Below are 14727 nucleotides of genomic sequence, written 5' to 3'. Positions count from 1 at the left end.
ATAAAGTCCCTCGTACGGCGTGTAGTCAGGTGGAATGTCATTCATTTTTACCACTGGATACTTTTGTGCAATGTCTAGACAATCTGCTGGGGATTTTTGTTCATAGAGTTTGTACATACAGAGTTGTCCTCTTGGGTTATTGTGGGCATTAAATGGAAATGGCACTGTTCCCAAACTTGGTCGGGCAGCCGCACAGGCCAGACAGTCCGCCATCTTGCTCTGCTTTACAGAGTAAACAACCCAGTCTAACCAGGAATTTGTGTCCTCATATCCTGTTTCTACTGCTATGACTTTCTGTATAGAAGTCGTAGTCAGATAGGTGACCAGTGGATTGTTCACAGATTTAGCAGGGGGAATTTCTGGTTCTGGTTTAAAAAGGGATTCAGTATATTTTGGGACGAAATCAGGGATTACATCAGTTGGTGGGTCAATTATTTTCACTAAAATTGATCCCATTGGGTCTTTTCCAGGAACTTCTATCCCCATCAGTAAATGGAATGCAGTGACGTCTCCCTTTTTCTTGAAATGGGGAGTGAGTGGGCTTTTAAAAGCAATTATTATTGGATTGTGTTTGCTCATATCTCCACTATGGCGACCTTTGGAAAAAGATAGCTGAGACCTAAACACCAAACCAGGGGGATTGTTATTTCCTTCTGCCCTTGCACTCCAATATACCTTCTCTGAAACGGGAAACCATGTATTATCATCTGGCCGTCCCCAAGCATGAATGCACCCATAAACGTCATGGCCTGTTTTCTCTCGCAGTTCTCCACATACAACCACATCACACACATCAAGACTGACCGTAACCGCTTCACCTCTGGGGATGAGTATTTCTAACCCTTCCTTCTGTCTCTCCGCTGATCTTTTGGCTCTGGGGATAAATGGAAGTCTCTCAAACACAGCTGAAGTTTCGTTAGTGATATTGGCATTTTCTACGAGTGCACGAATGGATTCGGGTTCTTCATGATGCTGTATCCCCTTCCCAACCAGGAAGGTGCCAATTGTGATGAACAGAGCTAACAATGATATTACGATTCTTATCCCTTTGGTGCCCCTTAATTGTTCTGACTTCTTGAATGGCACTTCATCAATTTTACGCATGGTTATATCAGTTACAGAGTTTTTAAAATAATGAGAAAAAATAAAATATATAGAAAATAATAAAACAAAAATATTGGACTCTTTTTTTTTTTTTTATTTATTTAATGTTAGAATAAATAGGTCTCGGATCTAAAACAAGAATGGTTATTCCGTTTTAGTATTCAATCTACAAAACCTAAAGACAATTCGTCTTTTGAGCGGTTTCTATCTTTTTTTTATTTGTTATTCGTTTTGTTCCAGCTCTGCCAAATCAGTCAATCAATGCAGGGCGACAATGTGTCAGGTGGTGCCAATTTGCTCCTTTTTTACCTTTTATCCGGAGAGCGTGTGAAGTTCTTTCAACTACTTCCCACGGACCCGTCCACCTGGGTTCAGCCCACTTTCTTTTGTGAACTCTCAACCTCACCCAATCACCCGGCCGTACAGGAGTCTCTTCTGGTGTCTCGTCTGGTGTCTCTGCAGTTCTCTGAACCTGTGTAGACAAGACTTGGATAATATTACTCAGAGCCCCGACATATTCATCGACTTCTATTTGTCTGATGTCTAAAACTGGGCTTGTCCCTCCTTCTCTAGGAGGCCCAGGCATTGGCCGACCAGTTAACAACTCATGGGGTGAAAGATGTGTTTTAGCACCCTCAGAAGATCTCATTGACATGAGTGCCAGAGGCAAAGCATCTACCCATTTCATGTTTGTGCCAAAAATAACTTTTGCTATTTTCCCTTTTAATGTTCGATTAGCTCTTTCTACTATTCCCTGAGATTGTGGGTGATATGCTGACCCAAACTTATGAATTATACCAAAATATAACTCAACTTCCTCCAAGTGTTTGCTTGTAAAATGTGAACCATTGTCTGATCTTATAATCCTTGGCACCCCATAACGGGGTACGAGTTCTGTTTTGAGCCATTTAATGACTGTCTTTGCATCTTCTTTCTTGCAGGGAATGGCTTCAATCCATCTCGTATAACGATCAATCATTACTAACATATATCTAAACCCTCTGACTACATTGTCTGCTCCCATGTCTGTATAATCAATACAAACGTCTTTGAATGGGGCTTCTGGGACTGGATATCTTCCCATTGGGCACTTGTATGGCTTATTTACATTGAATGCATTACACGTGTCACAGTCGTTTACAACGTTTTCAACCATGTCCTTCATGTAAGGACCACTGTTGTTCAATGTCTTTTGTTGTTCTTGTTTTTCCTACATGAGTGTGACCATGTGATTGTTTTATTAGCAGGTGGCATAACTTTGCAGGTGCGACTAAACGGCCGTCGTGAGCTCTCCACAGGCCATCTACTTCCTTTGCTCCCTTCTGACTCCATTGATTCTGTTCATACACTCCATATTTCTGCATGTCTTTGATATGTTCGGTGGTTAACTCCTCTTGAGTATTGGCCTTTGTACATATCATTTGCTTGCTGTACCCTCCTGTTTTCTTTGCTGCCTTGTCTGCTGCATCATTTACTCTGGATATTGCATTGTTCAATGTTTGATGTCCTTTGCATTTCATTACTGCCACTTGTGCTGGCAACAGTAAAGATGTCAGCAGGAGTTTTAGCGCTTCGGCATGTTTTACTGGTGTCTTAGCAGATGTTATGAACCCTCTTCTGATCCACTGTTGTCCGTCTATATGCACTGCTCCATAAGCATATGCTGAATCTGTATAGATGTTGACTCGTTGTCCCTCTGCATGCTCCAAGGCTTTGGTGAGTGCCACTACTTCTGCCAGTTGGGCCGAAGCAGGTTGGGAGATGATTTCTGCTTCTATTGTTTTTATATTTTCTCCCACCTGCCGGACTACTGCATAGGAGGCCACATTCCCGTCATCTCCCTTGTAACAACAGCCGTCACTGTAGAGAGTGAAGTCTGGTTGGTCCAGTGGATCTGTTTCTAAATCTGATCTTATCTTGAGATCCTTTTGGGAGACTAACTGACAGTCATGGGGTGTGTGCTCTTCCGTGCTCAGTCCTGTAGACATGTTTGTTAAACCACTTTGGTATGTTATATGGGGTTTCAACAGACTGGTCTGAATCTTGATTTTCCTGATTGGGGAAACTGTGAATGCCTGTGAATTTATGAATGCTACTACTCCATGGGCTGTGTTGACTTTCAATGGGTGGCACATTACCACATGTGCCGTTTTCTCAATGACTTTTGCTAGTGCAGCTAGGTGTCTTGCACATCCTGTCTGGCCTAGTTCTATATTGTCTAACTTTGAGCTATGGTACATGAGTACCTGTCTCACTCCCCCTTTTTTCTGAAACAGGACTCCATTGACTATTCCACCTGATTCAGAAACATCAAGGCAAAAATCATCATCATAATCCGGAGTGGAAAGGTGTGCCGCTTGACTCAGGGCTTGCTTCGTCTTCGTGAAAGCTTCTTCGGCCAACGTTGTCCACTCGAGAGTAGCTTTAAGATTTCTGTTTCCTGCTTCTGCAATTATGTGTCTCAGTGGTTGTGTCAAGTCCACATAGTCAGGTATGTACGCCCTGCTGTAACCTGTCAGTCCCAGGAAAGCGAGCATTTGTTGCACTGTTTTGGGCTTTGGTTCGGAGAGGATGGAAGACCGTTGTGCTGGTGTCAGAGTTAAACTGTTCGAGGAAATCATCCTTCCCAGGAATGTAACCGTTCTCCTTGCGATCTGCGTTTTTTCCTTTCTTCACTTTATAGCCCACATTGGCCAGTAGGATTAGCAATTGTTGTGTCACAGCCAGACATGTTGCTGCATCTGGCCCGGCTAGAAGTAAATCATCAACATACTGTATCAGAGTTACTCCCTCCGGAAGTTGCAATGCACTGAGGTCTTGTTTCAATGCACTGTTAAATAATCCTGGGCTATCCTTGTAACCCTGTGGCATCCGGTTGTAGGTGTATCGCTGTCTTTGGTAGGTAAAAGCAAATATATCCCGGACTTTTGGATCTAATGGTAAGGAAAAGAATGCATTAGCTAGATCTATAACTGTGAAATATTTGTGACCTGGATTAAGATTTTGTAATGCTACATGTGGATCGGGAACAGGAATATTAGCAGTTTTAGTGACATTGTTGACTTCTCTCAGATCATGGACCATTCTCCATCCCTTGTTTCCAGCTTTTGGTACCGGCAAGATGGGAGTATTCCAATTTGAACCGATGTGTCTGATTACTCCAGCTTGCAACAATCCTTGAATGGTGTTTCCTATTCCATCAATTTGTTCTTGTTTCAATTTGTATTGCGGGCGCCAACATGGTTTGTAATTTTCCATCAGCTCCACTGAGACTTCATGATTTACTAATCAAACATCATAGTCTCCAGTGGTCCAAAGATGTGTAGGCACCTGCATCAGCATTTCTTCTGTGTCCGGATGGTTTGTGTGTTCTCGGCCATGATCTCTGTCCAATTCTTGCTTCTCCAATAGCCCTTGTTCCTGGCTATTGTTTCCAATCCTCCACATCGTCTGGTCTGTTGATTGCCACAGAATAGGTGATTCCGTCGCCAACCATTCTGTGTTCAATGCAGTCTTTATCATTGGACCCAATGATCTGGACTCAGCTCCTATGGTCATGGCGAGTGTGACATGAGGAACAGCTTCTTCAGATAAATTGTACCATTGTTTTTGTTCTGGTGTGAATTTTACCGCTGCTGCTACACCCTTCGGTCCGACGTAGATGTCTGCTACAGTCAAATCTTCCATCCTTCCCTCTTTATCTTCCATCCATGCATCTTGATATTCTTCATCCGGTCGCCTTAGATAATTGTACGTACAATGTAGAGGATCCTGCGGGGGCCCATAGGGTCCCAGTGTATTTATCCATGGCTTCCAGGCCATGTACGTTCTTTGGACATGAGGAGTATTGATTTCCGTGGTGATTATGCGGCTCCAGTACGTGTGGTTGTGTCATTTTCTTCGTCGTTTTCTGGCTTTGCTGCCATCTTCATGATTCTATGTTGTCCATCGTATGTCTGGTGGAGTGGTATCTGGCCTGGAAATTGGATTATCAGCCCATCTGGTGTGCATAGAATTCTCGCTCCTGATTTTACGAGCAGGTCTCTTCCCATCAGATTTATGGGACAGTTTGGGGCATAGAGGAAAGGATGTTGCAGGAGTTGCTTCCCAATTTTTGTGACCAATGGTAATGTATATCTCTGTACATCAATTTTTCCCGAGTATCCAACTGTTTTGAGGGTGTGATTTGAGAGTGGTGGTGGTTTTCCCTTTAATTTTGTCAAACAGGAAGCTGTAGCTCCTGTGTCCACCATCATTTCCACCTTCTCCCCCTCAATCTCACAGGTGACCATTGGTTCATCTTGGGCTGGAATTGCATCACCTGTGATTGGATCCTCTGGGCCTCCTCATACGTATTGACCACTCCAAGCTGTCAGAGGCATTTGGTTCATGTTTGGCATCCCTCCTCCTCCTGGTTGTCCCTGGAATCCTCTGCCTCCACTGAGTCCTCCCCTCTGTTGGTACTGTGTAGGCATGTACATGGGTGCTTGTGGCTGTGGTTGGACAGGAGTATACACAAGCGGTAGCGGTTGCTGTACTTGGGGATAATACTGCTGTGTCTGGGGCTGAAATTGTGTAGGATTGTATGGTATCTGTTGATGCGGACAGTTTCTGGCCCAATGATCCATCTGACCGCATGTGTAACATCCCACTTTTTGGAAACCTCTTCCTCTGACACTTCCTCCACCTCTTTGTTGGTTCTGCATCTGATTTTCTGGCGCCACCTGAGCTTGAACTGTTAGCGGTGTCTGCATTACTGTCTCCGTTTCTATGGTCTTCTCTGCTTTAGCTGCCATTTGCCTTGCCGCTTTCTTGTTTTTATTAGCTTCGGCATCTTTCTCAGCTATTTGTATCTTCACGAGTCTCCTTGCTTGGATTTTATCGTCTTCATCAAGTCCCTTTTTTGCCGCCTGGTGTCTGGTATCGTGGTGAATGAGATGTTGTCTCCATTGTTCAGCGGGTTTATTGTCCAATCCCACCACTTCTTCCAAACGTGCCTGCACTGCTAGGGGAAGGGCTTTAATGACAGAGTTCTTCCACACCATTTCAATAGCTGTAGAAGGATCATGTCTTTCACCCGTGCAAGCCTCCCACACTTCTTCACATTTCTTCAAGAATGCATGCATGTCTTCCCCAGGCTCCCTCTTCAAGCTGCTGAGAGCATGAAAACTGCGTGTTGTTGGGTAGATGTGACGAATAGCAGCCCAATATTTTTGACCTGATGTAGTTGAATGGGGTGTCATCTAGGTCATTTGTGCAATTGGCCTCGGAGTCTATTGCTCTTGCTTCAAGTCGTCCTTCAATCCGTCCAAGAAGGGCCCTTACGTCTCCCAAGCATAGGTGGTCTTGGGCTGTGAATCTCTCCAGATCATTCACCCACTTCTGACCTCCTTTTATGAGTGGAGGTAGTTTTCCCACTAATGCTTCCATGTCCCTGTGATTCCATGATTGGTATTGAAATTCTCCATTTCCAGCTGCTATGAATGGCATGGCGCTATGTGCGGTACTCCTGAGTCTTTCAGCTATGGGCCCTGTCACAGTTTGTTGGTTGATTTCGTCACCTCTGTTTTTCCCTGAGGGTGTGGTGAAACCCTGTTGTTGCTGTGTGTGTTCCGGGTATCCCGAGTGTCTGCTGGTTTGAGAATGTGCACTGTCGTTGTCTTCTCCATGTCCTTGTCCTCTGTAATTTTGTTCATCAGGAGAGTAATTTGTTTGGCGTGTTCTTTGAGAGTCTTCCCATCCCCGAGTTCTTTGTTCTTGTTGTTCTCTATTTTGGTTCTGGTGTCTGTCTTCCATCATTTCCCGGAATGTCACATCTTCTCGTTGTCTTTCTGCCAGACGTTGTTGGTATTTATCTTCCTCCCTTTGTCTGCTGCAATAATGTCATTACTGGCTTTATCTGACTTTCGCATTTCTTCAATAATGTCATTATGTGCCTCTTCTACCTTTCGTCTTTCTTCAGCATATCTGTCATTATGTGCCTCTTCTGCCTTTCGTCTTTCTTCAGCATATCTGTCATTATGTGCCTCTTCTGCCTTTCGTCTTTCTTCAGCATATCTGTCATTATGTGCCTCTTCTGCCTTTCGTCTTTCTTCAGCATCTCTGTCTTCCATTTCTCGTCTGCGTTGTTGTGCGTCTTCCTCTGCTGTTTGTGGTTGAAGAGAGAAGATGGGCCCTGCCGCTCTCTCATAAGTGGCCATTTTTCCTGGATCTGCACCTGTTGATCTGTTGATTGACTGGAATGACATAGGTGTTTGTAGCATGTCTCGCTGAAGTTGTCTATCTGTAGGCATAGTTCTTAATGCGTGAATTTCGGCTAATCGTTTGTGTTCCTCCAGCAGCTGGTTGGATTGAGTCGTGAGCATTCTTACTCCGTATTCCAATTCTTGGAGACGTCTTGCTGTGGGGACTCCCTCCAATTCCAATACTCCTCCCAAAATACCGAAAGTTGGGGCTTGTATTGAGGGTTGAAGGAGAGTTTTATTTTCTGACATGTAGGGAGGAGGTTCTTCAATCAAGTTAGGGTAGAGCTTTGGAGTTTGGATTACTGGAGCGTCTTCCATTTTTTTTTTCCCGCGTCTTCTTCTGCTTGCGAATTTGCTTCTTGGGCGACGCACATGTTTGCCATGCCACTAGCAGAATACTTTAAATGGAGCATCAGACTTGTAACTCGTGCTTTCCTTATTTCCGCTTTGTTCATAGCAATCTTTGCAGGTCCATACCAAGAGGGTTGTCCGGCTTTGATCCATGCTTGTTGTTCTCGCAGGTATTCTCCATTTTCATGGTCAATTACTGCTTTTCTATGGGCTTTCGTTGGTGCTGGTTGATCATCAGCTGGATACAGTCCTCTCGTTTGTCATTGTTCCAACAGTTTCTCCATGCGGTTCCATGTGTTTTGTCTAAGATTTGGAGCTGTTATAGCATCTGATCTGATTTTTATCCTTCCTTTGATATCTGCTGTTGAGCCTGGCTCTGCATCTAGTCTCAACTTAGTTTGTTTTGGTGACATGTTCTCTAATTATTTATTAACTTATCAAAGATGTAGCACTAATCTTCTGACTAGCACCTTCGTTGCTGTTCGTCCGAACTTTAAATCTTTTTTTTTTTTTAATTGCTCAAGGTTTTATTAATTTCCTTTTTTTTTTTATAGATTTTTTTTTTTTTTTTTTAAGTTTTAGGTAAAATATTAATTAAGTTAATTAATATATAAAAAATATGCTAAATTAAAATATGAAATGTTAAAATAAAGTTGTACCGTGTATGGTTTTGACTTTGAAATATGAATATGGTTCAAATCCAAATCTCCTGTGTACAGTGCATAACGAAATGTATGAAATTATGCTAATGTCACTACTTGTGTTAGCTTCAATAAATTGGTGTTTGAAAAAGTATTATATAAAGTTTCTTCTCTTATAATTAGAAACCACTTGCAATTCTATCTTGGCGATCAAGCATGTGTTTATTTATAACACTTAAAATTATACTTCACAATGTTATGGTGTTTCTTCTGTTTGTGTAATAATTCTGTACTACCACCAGAGTGCGCTATTTTAATTTCCAGCTTAATCCACTAGGGCAGTGGTTCCCAAACGGTGTGCCGCGGCACACTGGTGTGCCGTGAGGCAAGTGCAGGTGTGCCGTGGGATTTTGTGACAAACATACGTTATTATTGCAATATACAACTACACAAAAATAATTATTTTTTTATTTACTATATCAGTACTTTGTATGCACACATTTCATAATACAGAGGCAAACTCTATACCTAAAAACGATTATTTAAAAAATAATCCTCACAGAACCCCGTATTCCGCTGTTAACGCAGTTGCGCAGGTGGGATTTATAAGACTGTGACACATCAAAGACTGAAGGACAATATTAAAACTGAGAAACAAGCAAGCGGGAAAATGGAGCGCTTTCTTGTGCGGAGCAAACCAGCAACCACCAGTGTAGAGACTGCCGACAACCCACCACCGAAAGAGAAGAGGAAAAAAACTGTCAGCAGACAGTACCATGACAGTTATCTGTCTTATGGCTTCATTTGGACCGGGGATGTGAACAATCCTCAGCCCGAGTGCGTCGTCTGTCGGGAGAAGTTAGCTAATGCTAACATGGTTCCAAGCAAGCTGAAGAGGCACTTGGAAACCAAACATCCCGCCCATGTTCACAGTAACTTGGACTACTTCAGAAGAGCGCGGGATCTGAACTAGAGGCAGCAAGGACGTTTGTTGGATTCTGTGAAAGTGTCTGATAAGGCAATGGAGGCGAGTTACATGCTAGCGGAGCTCATTGCAAAGCAGAAGAAGCCTCACACAATAGCGGAGACACTCATCCTCCCTGCTTGCAAAATACTTGCAGGTGTCATGCTGGGTCCAGATGCCGCAAATGAGCTATCGAAAGTGCCGTCGTCTGATAATACGATCAAAAGAAGAATCGACGACATGTCCGAAGACATTGAGGAACATTTGGCAGAGAAACTGCAGGCGAGCGGCAGATTTTCCCTCCAAATAGATGAATCTACGGACATCAGTGGGGCTGCTCAACTTCTGGCAAACGTCAGATATGTTGATGCTGACTCCATCAAAGAGACATTTTTATTCTGCAAAGAAATGGAAAGCCACACCACGGGAGAGGAAATATTCAGGGTAACTAATGACTATTTTAAAGAGAACAGTCTGACCTGGAATATGTGCGTCGGTCTTTGCACAGATGGTGCGGCGAGCATGACGGGGAGAGTGAAAGGATTCATTGCTAAGGTGAGGGCACAAAACCCACATATTGTGACAAACCACTGCATTCTGCACCGAGAGGCATTGGTTGCCAAAACCATGCCCCCGGAGTTGACTGAGGTGCTGAATCAGGCCGTGCAGATGGTGAATTACATAAAATCAAGGCCCCTGAAATCTCGCCTCTTCTCCCAGCTGTGCGCCGAGATGGGAGCCGACCACCAAAGCCTGATCCTGCACACAGAGGTACGTTGGCTGTCACGGGGGAAAGTCCTATCCCGTCTTTATGAGCTTCGGGAACAGCTTTTGGAGTTTTCAGGTGAAAACGCTGTCCCACATAAAGACAAGCTCGCGGATGAGAGGTGGTGCGCCAGGCTGGCTTACCTCGCAGACATATTTGGGCATCTGAACGAGTTAAACGCCAAGCTTCAGGGAAGGAATGAAAACATTTTATCGTCCACAGATAAGATTTGGGGGTTTATGGGCAAACTTCTCCTGTGGCAGGAGGCTTTGGAGCAGGGCTCCATGGACATGTTCCCGCTGACATCAGCTGCGCCGCAGGCAGCTAAGGAGCGCGCTGTGTATGCGGAACACCTTCAGACCTTAAAAGAGAGGTTTGAGCAGTATTTTCCACGTGTGGCTGACATCGAGGACTATGACTGGATCCAAGACCCATTCCACCAGGAATCCTCCACAGAGAAGCTCTCCATGAAAGAGAGAGAGGAGTGCGCAGAGCTCCGTGTGGACCGCACACTGAAACTCAAATTCAGTGAGCTCCCACTGGATCAGTTTTGGTTGGCTTCTGCATCGGAGTACCCAAGCATCTCCCACCACGCGATTGAGCAACTACTTCATTTTCCCACTACCTACCTGTGTGAGCTGGCGTTCTCTACTCTGACTTATATGAAGAACAACAGCAGGTCACGGCTGTCTGTTGAACAGGACTTGCGAGTTGCCCTCTCTTCAGTGCCACCGAGGATTAAAAAAATCTGCGCGCCCCGACAGGCACATGTATCCCATTAATCTGTAAATAGGCACATTTTAAAATAGCACATGTTTCAATGCTGATTGGTGAAATGTTATATTCATAATTTGTAGTTCAGGACCATGTTTCCTTGCATTGACAGTTCTCTGTGCTGAGTTTCTGCTGAGTTTCCGTTGCCTCATTTTTAATTTTGTGACCTGTCTGGTTTAAATGAGTGTGTTGCTGCTTTGATGAAGCCTAATTTGCTAAAGTTTAATAAATTATATAATATATATATTATATATATATATATAATATATATATATTTATATTTATAAATTAATTTAAAAAAAAATTCGTTAATAAATATTTCATGAGTAATATAGTTGTCTTTGTCACATTTTATTTGCCATTAGTAAATAAGTATGCACATTTACAGATATTTTACATGATATGAGTGATAACACGTGTTATAAGGGCTATTTTAGGGTAGGTGTGCCTTGAGATTTTTACTTGTCCTTTGGTGTGCCTTGGGCCCAAAAAGTTTGGGAACCACTGCACTAGGGAATAGCTGTTGCAAAACTGACTTGTTTTTAACAAGGAGAAACTTATTTTCCTTAAAAATATATTTAAAATAGGAAGAACATTACACTATGGTTAAACAACACAGCACATAACCGCCAAAACACATTTGCAAACAAGAATATTCACAAAACCGCCAATACACACTTTTACCAGCAGAAGTACTTCCAATAGTTTTAACTCTAACAAGAAGTATGGTTCTTTACTAGATGGAATGCCTAGCCTCAGTGTGTTAAAGCAAACAGAGTACTTCAATTAGCATTTCATGAAATGGTGACTGCCGTGTGGTTCACTGTGAACATGAGGTCAAGACAAGATGGCAACTGGTTTTCCAACCTTTGACCTGAAGAACAAAGAGATTTGAGAAAACACCTCGTGGCTCTCACAGTGGAGTTGAAATAATGGTGGGGTGATATTTTGTCTAGTAAATTCAACACACAACACTGTAGTTTAAAATAACATTTCTATTTAGTTTCAGTGATAAATGGGCCTTATACCTTTACGTCATAGCCCTCTACCCATGTACGTAAATGTTTTGACTTTAAGAGCCAGTATGGTCATCTCTTCTGTTTAAACACGCTATTATGGGACAAAATGGGACGCTATCCAAACACAATCAGAAGAATATCGTCTATCTAACGCACGAATGTCGCACTTCTCGTCGTAATCCACACGAAATGTATTTTTGAAAACAGAAAAAAGTAACCACTGAAAGCTTCAAACTCCTCAGGCCTTTTCCTTGAAAAATGACTTTTTTAAAACAGCCTTACACTGTTGTTAACACAAAACACTCACTCCAATAACCTTAGCTTCAAACTTGGGCTGTGTCTTTGCCTCAAGCAGTCCCGACTGCTTAATGGCCTAAAACCATTTACGTTAACTTAAAACGCAACAAAAGACACCTATTTAAGTGATTGGCCTCTGGCCGACATGTAAAACGAATAGCATGCAGGGTTAAATAGAACAAAATAAATTGAACTCACCCTGCCTGTAACAAAGCAACGCCAAATGGTAAGATACCAATGATTATCAATTTAGGCTTGTTTTAACTTAAATTGCACAGCTATTTTCAGGATCCGCTGGCCGCCGTCAAACACACAGAACTAACATTTTCCTACATAAACTATTGAAGAATTCTATATAACAGGTTTCTCCTTACCTAGTTGATTTGAGCTCTCTGTGTGTTGAACGGATGCCAGCGGGTCCAGCGAGCAGCCTGCTGTCGTCTCTCCCGGTTGTGCGAGGATCACGTCAGGGTTCCACCAATTGTTAAATATGTTCTTTATTCTCGCGTCCAGGAGAGAAGCTTTAAAATGAGACTAAATGGAGTCTCTGAGAAGATTCAAATGGGATACTTTAATTAAAAAAGGCGCGGTAGTGTTACAGACAGAATATTGTTCAGGCAGAAAACAGCTGTGATCTGGCTCTCATGAGCAAGAGAAGAGCGAATCCCTCGTCCGGTGCTGTTATATATCCTCTGCTGGCTCCTCCCCGCCAGCCGGCTCGCCTCGCCTCTAATGTCCGTTGTTGCATTTAAACAGAGGATTGGTACTTTTCACATTCAACATATGCTTAACACGCCTTTTCTCCTCATATTCTCTTTTATCACTTTTCATGTTACACATTCTAAACGCTGTAATCAATACTCTACAAAAAAAAAAAAATACAGAAAATACTTCACGGCTGGTTTGGTTTCCGGTCATTCCGGATGTTGTCACATGCTACTCTCGTCTGTAAACAATATTGTATTCAAATAAACTGTACTTTCATTTAATATTCAGCATGGTAGTATCTTGACATCTATAGTTCTAGTGTTAAATCAGTAGGCTTCGGTTTTCATCACACCATGTCATTTCGCTACTCAATTCACTTCTTTAGGAAATCGTATATTAGCCACATGCTAAATGCTAACCGTAGATGAAGGATTTTCAGAATAAAAGCTTAACTGCTTGTGCACAAGAATTTCTGGTTTTTCAGTATAAAAGAGCATTTAACTTGACAGTATGTTTAAACTACATTATACCATCAAAACATTGATTTTAAATTTCTAACATTATCCAACTTGAGACTTGTGAATCTACCAGAGGACGCCGAAGGAGGGGATGCTTGTGTTTTCCTCGAAAACTGGATACCAGACGTGTTGAATTTGGACCCGCTACGTTCAAAGTTTATACTGGAGAGAGCTCACAGAATCGGCCAGAGGAGAGATGCAAATGCCCCACCAAGAACTGTTATCATGACATTTTTAAACTATAGGAACAGGATGGTTGTAACGAAGGCAGCCAGGGCAAAAAAGCAGATTCTATACAAAGACCAGCAGGTGATATTTTATCCAGACTTGGCTGCAGGAGTGTAAAAGCGGCAGAAGACGTTCGATAATGTCCGTCAGAAACTACGGAACCTGGGGATTCGGTATGGCATGCTATTGCCGGTGTTACAGTATAAGTTGAGTCATGACAACTGGCGACATTCTATTATTTTCGTCATAGGAATCCGGGGCATGTACATTGAGGACCCATTGTTGACTTACCAGGAAAGAAACATCGTTTGTCGTTTACGTTCATCTTTTGCTATATCTGCCTTTCTAAGATCACTTTGCTGCACATTCAGTACTCGTATGTGAGGTTGTGGGTGAGAGTCCGATATCGTGACGCTTACAGGGAGGTATCGAACATTACAAAGTAGGTGACTGTGTGGATGCCTGTTCAAAACATTGCAAACTTCAATAAATCATTTAAATTATATATTTGTGTCCGACTTTCATTTGTTCATCGTTCTTAATGTGATGTATAGTAGCTTTGATAGCTGTCCATACCTTCAGACAGCCTAAAAGTAAAACACAAGTTGTTTATTCACAGCCCGAACGCTCATCGAGATGACTGGATCAGTCATGAAACTTGTGATCAGCTCCGATTAAATTGTGATATCAATTCTGTAGCTAACCTCCAGGGAGCACGTTTATTTTATGAAATACCTGTATCCCTCTCATCACAACAAGACTCTACACTGTGCAGGAAAAACAATTACATACATGAAAATAACCTTGATGCATGGGAATTAAACACACAAACTATCTTCCGTGGCTATACTGATATGTCACAGTAACGGTAAACCACAGAAAAGTAAGTCCAGCGGGGCACAAATTGAATACATATAATATGGTAGTTCTATTATGCCTTTAAGCCTATACGTTTAACGTTTATTTCATAAAATAAACGTGCTCCCTGGAGGTTAGCTACAGAATTGATATCACAATTTAATCGGAGCTGATCACAAGTTGTCATGACTGATCCAGTCATCTCGATGAGCGTTCGGGCTGTGAATAAACAACTTGTGTTTTACTTTTAGGCT

General features: G+C 42.5%; 1 protein-coding gene across 1 annotated transcript; it reads left to right on the top strand.

Annotated features, from left to right (window-relative positions):
* Window positions 1-9362: 9362 nt before the first annotated feature.
* LOC307022773 (zinc finger BED domain-containing protein 5-like) lies at window positions 9363-10853 on the top strand (the record flags this gene model as incomplete). The annotated part of the gene is made up of 1 exon (XM_079655666.1): window positions 9363-10853. One exon carries the CDS (start codon window positions 9363-9365, stop codon window positions 10851-10853), a length of 1491 nt encoding a protein of 496 aa, XP_079511792.1.
* Window positions 10854-14727: the final 3874 nt, after the last annotated feature.

Source organism: Notothenia rossii (genome assembly GCF_949606895.1).
Source record: "Notothenia rossii genome assembly, chromosome: 10".
NCBI classification, from domain to species: Eukaryota; Metazoa; Chordata; class Actinopteri; order Perciformes; family Nototheniidae; genus Notothenia; species Notothenia rossii.
This window is presented reverse-complemented; position numbering and strand designations above follow the sequence as displayed.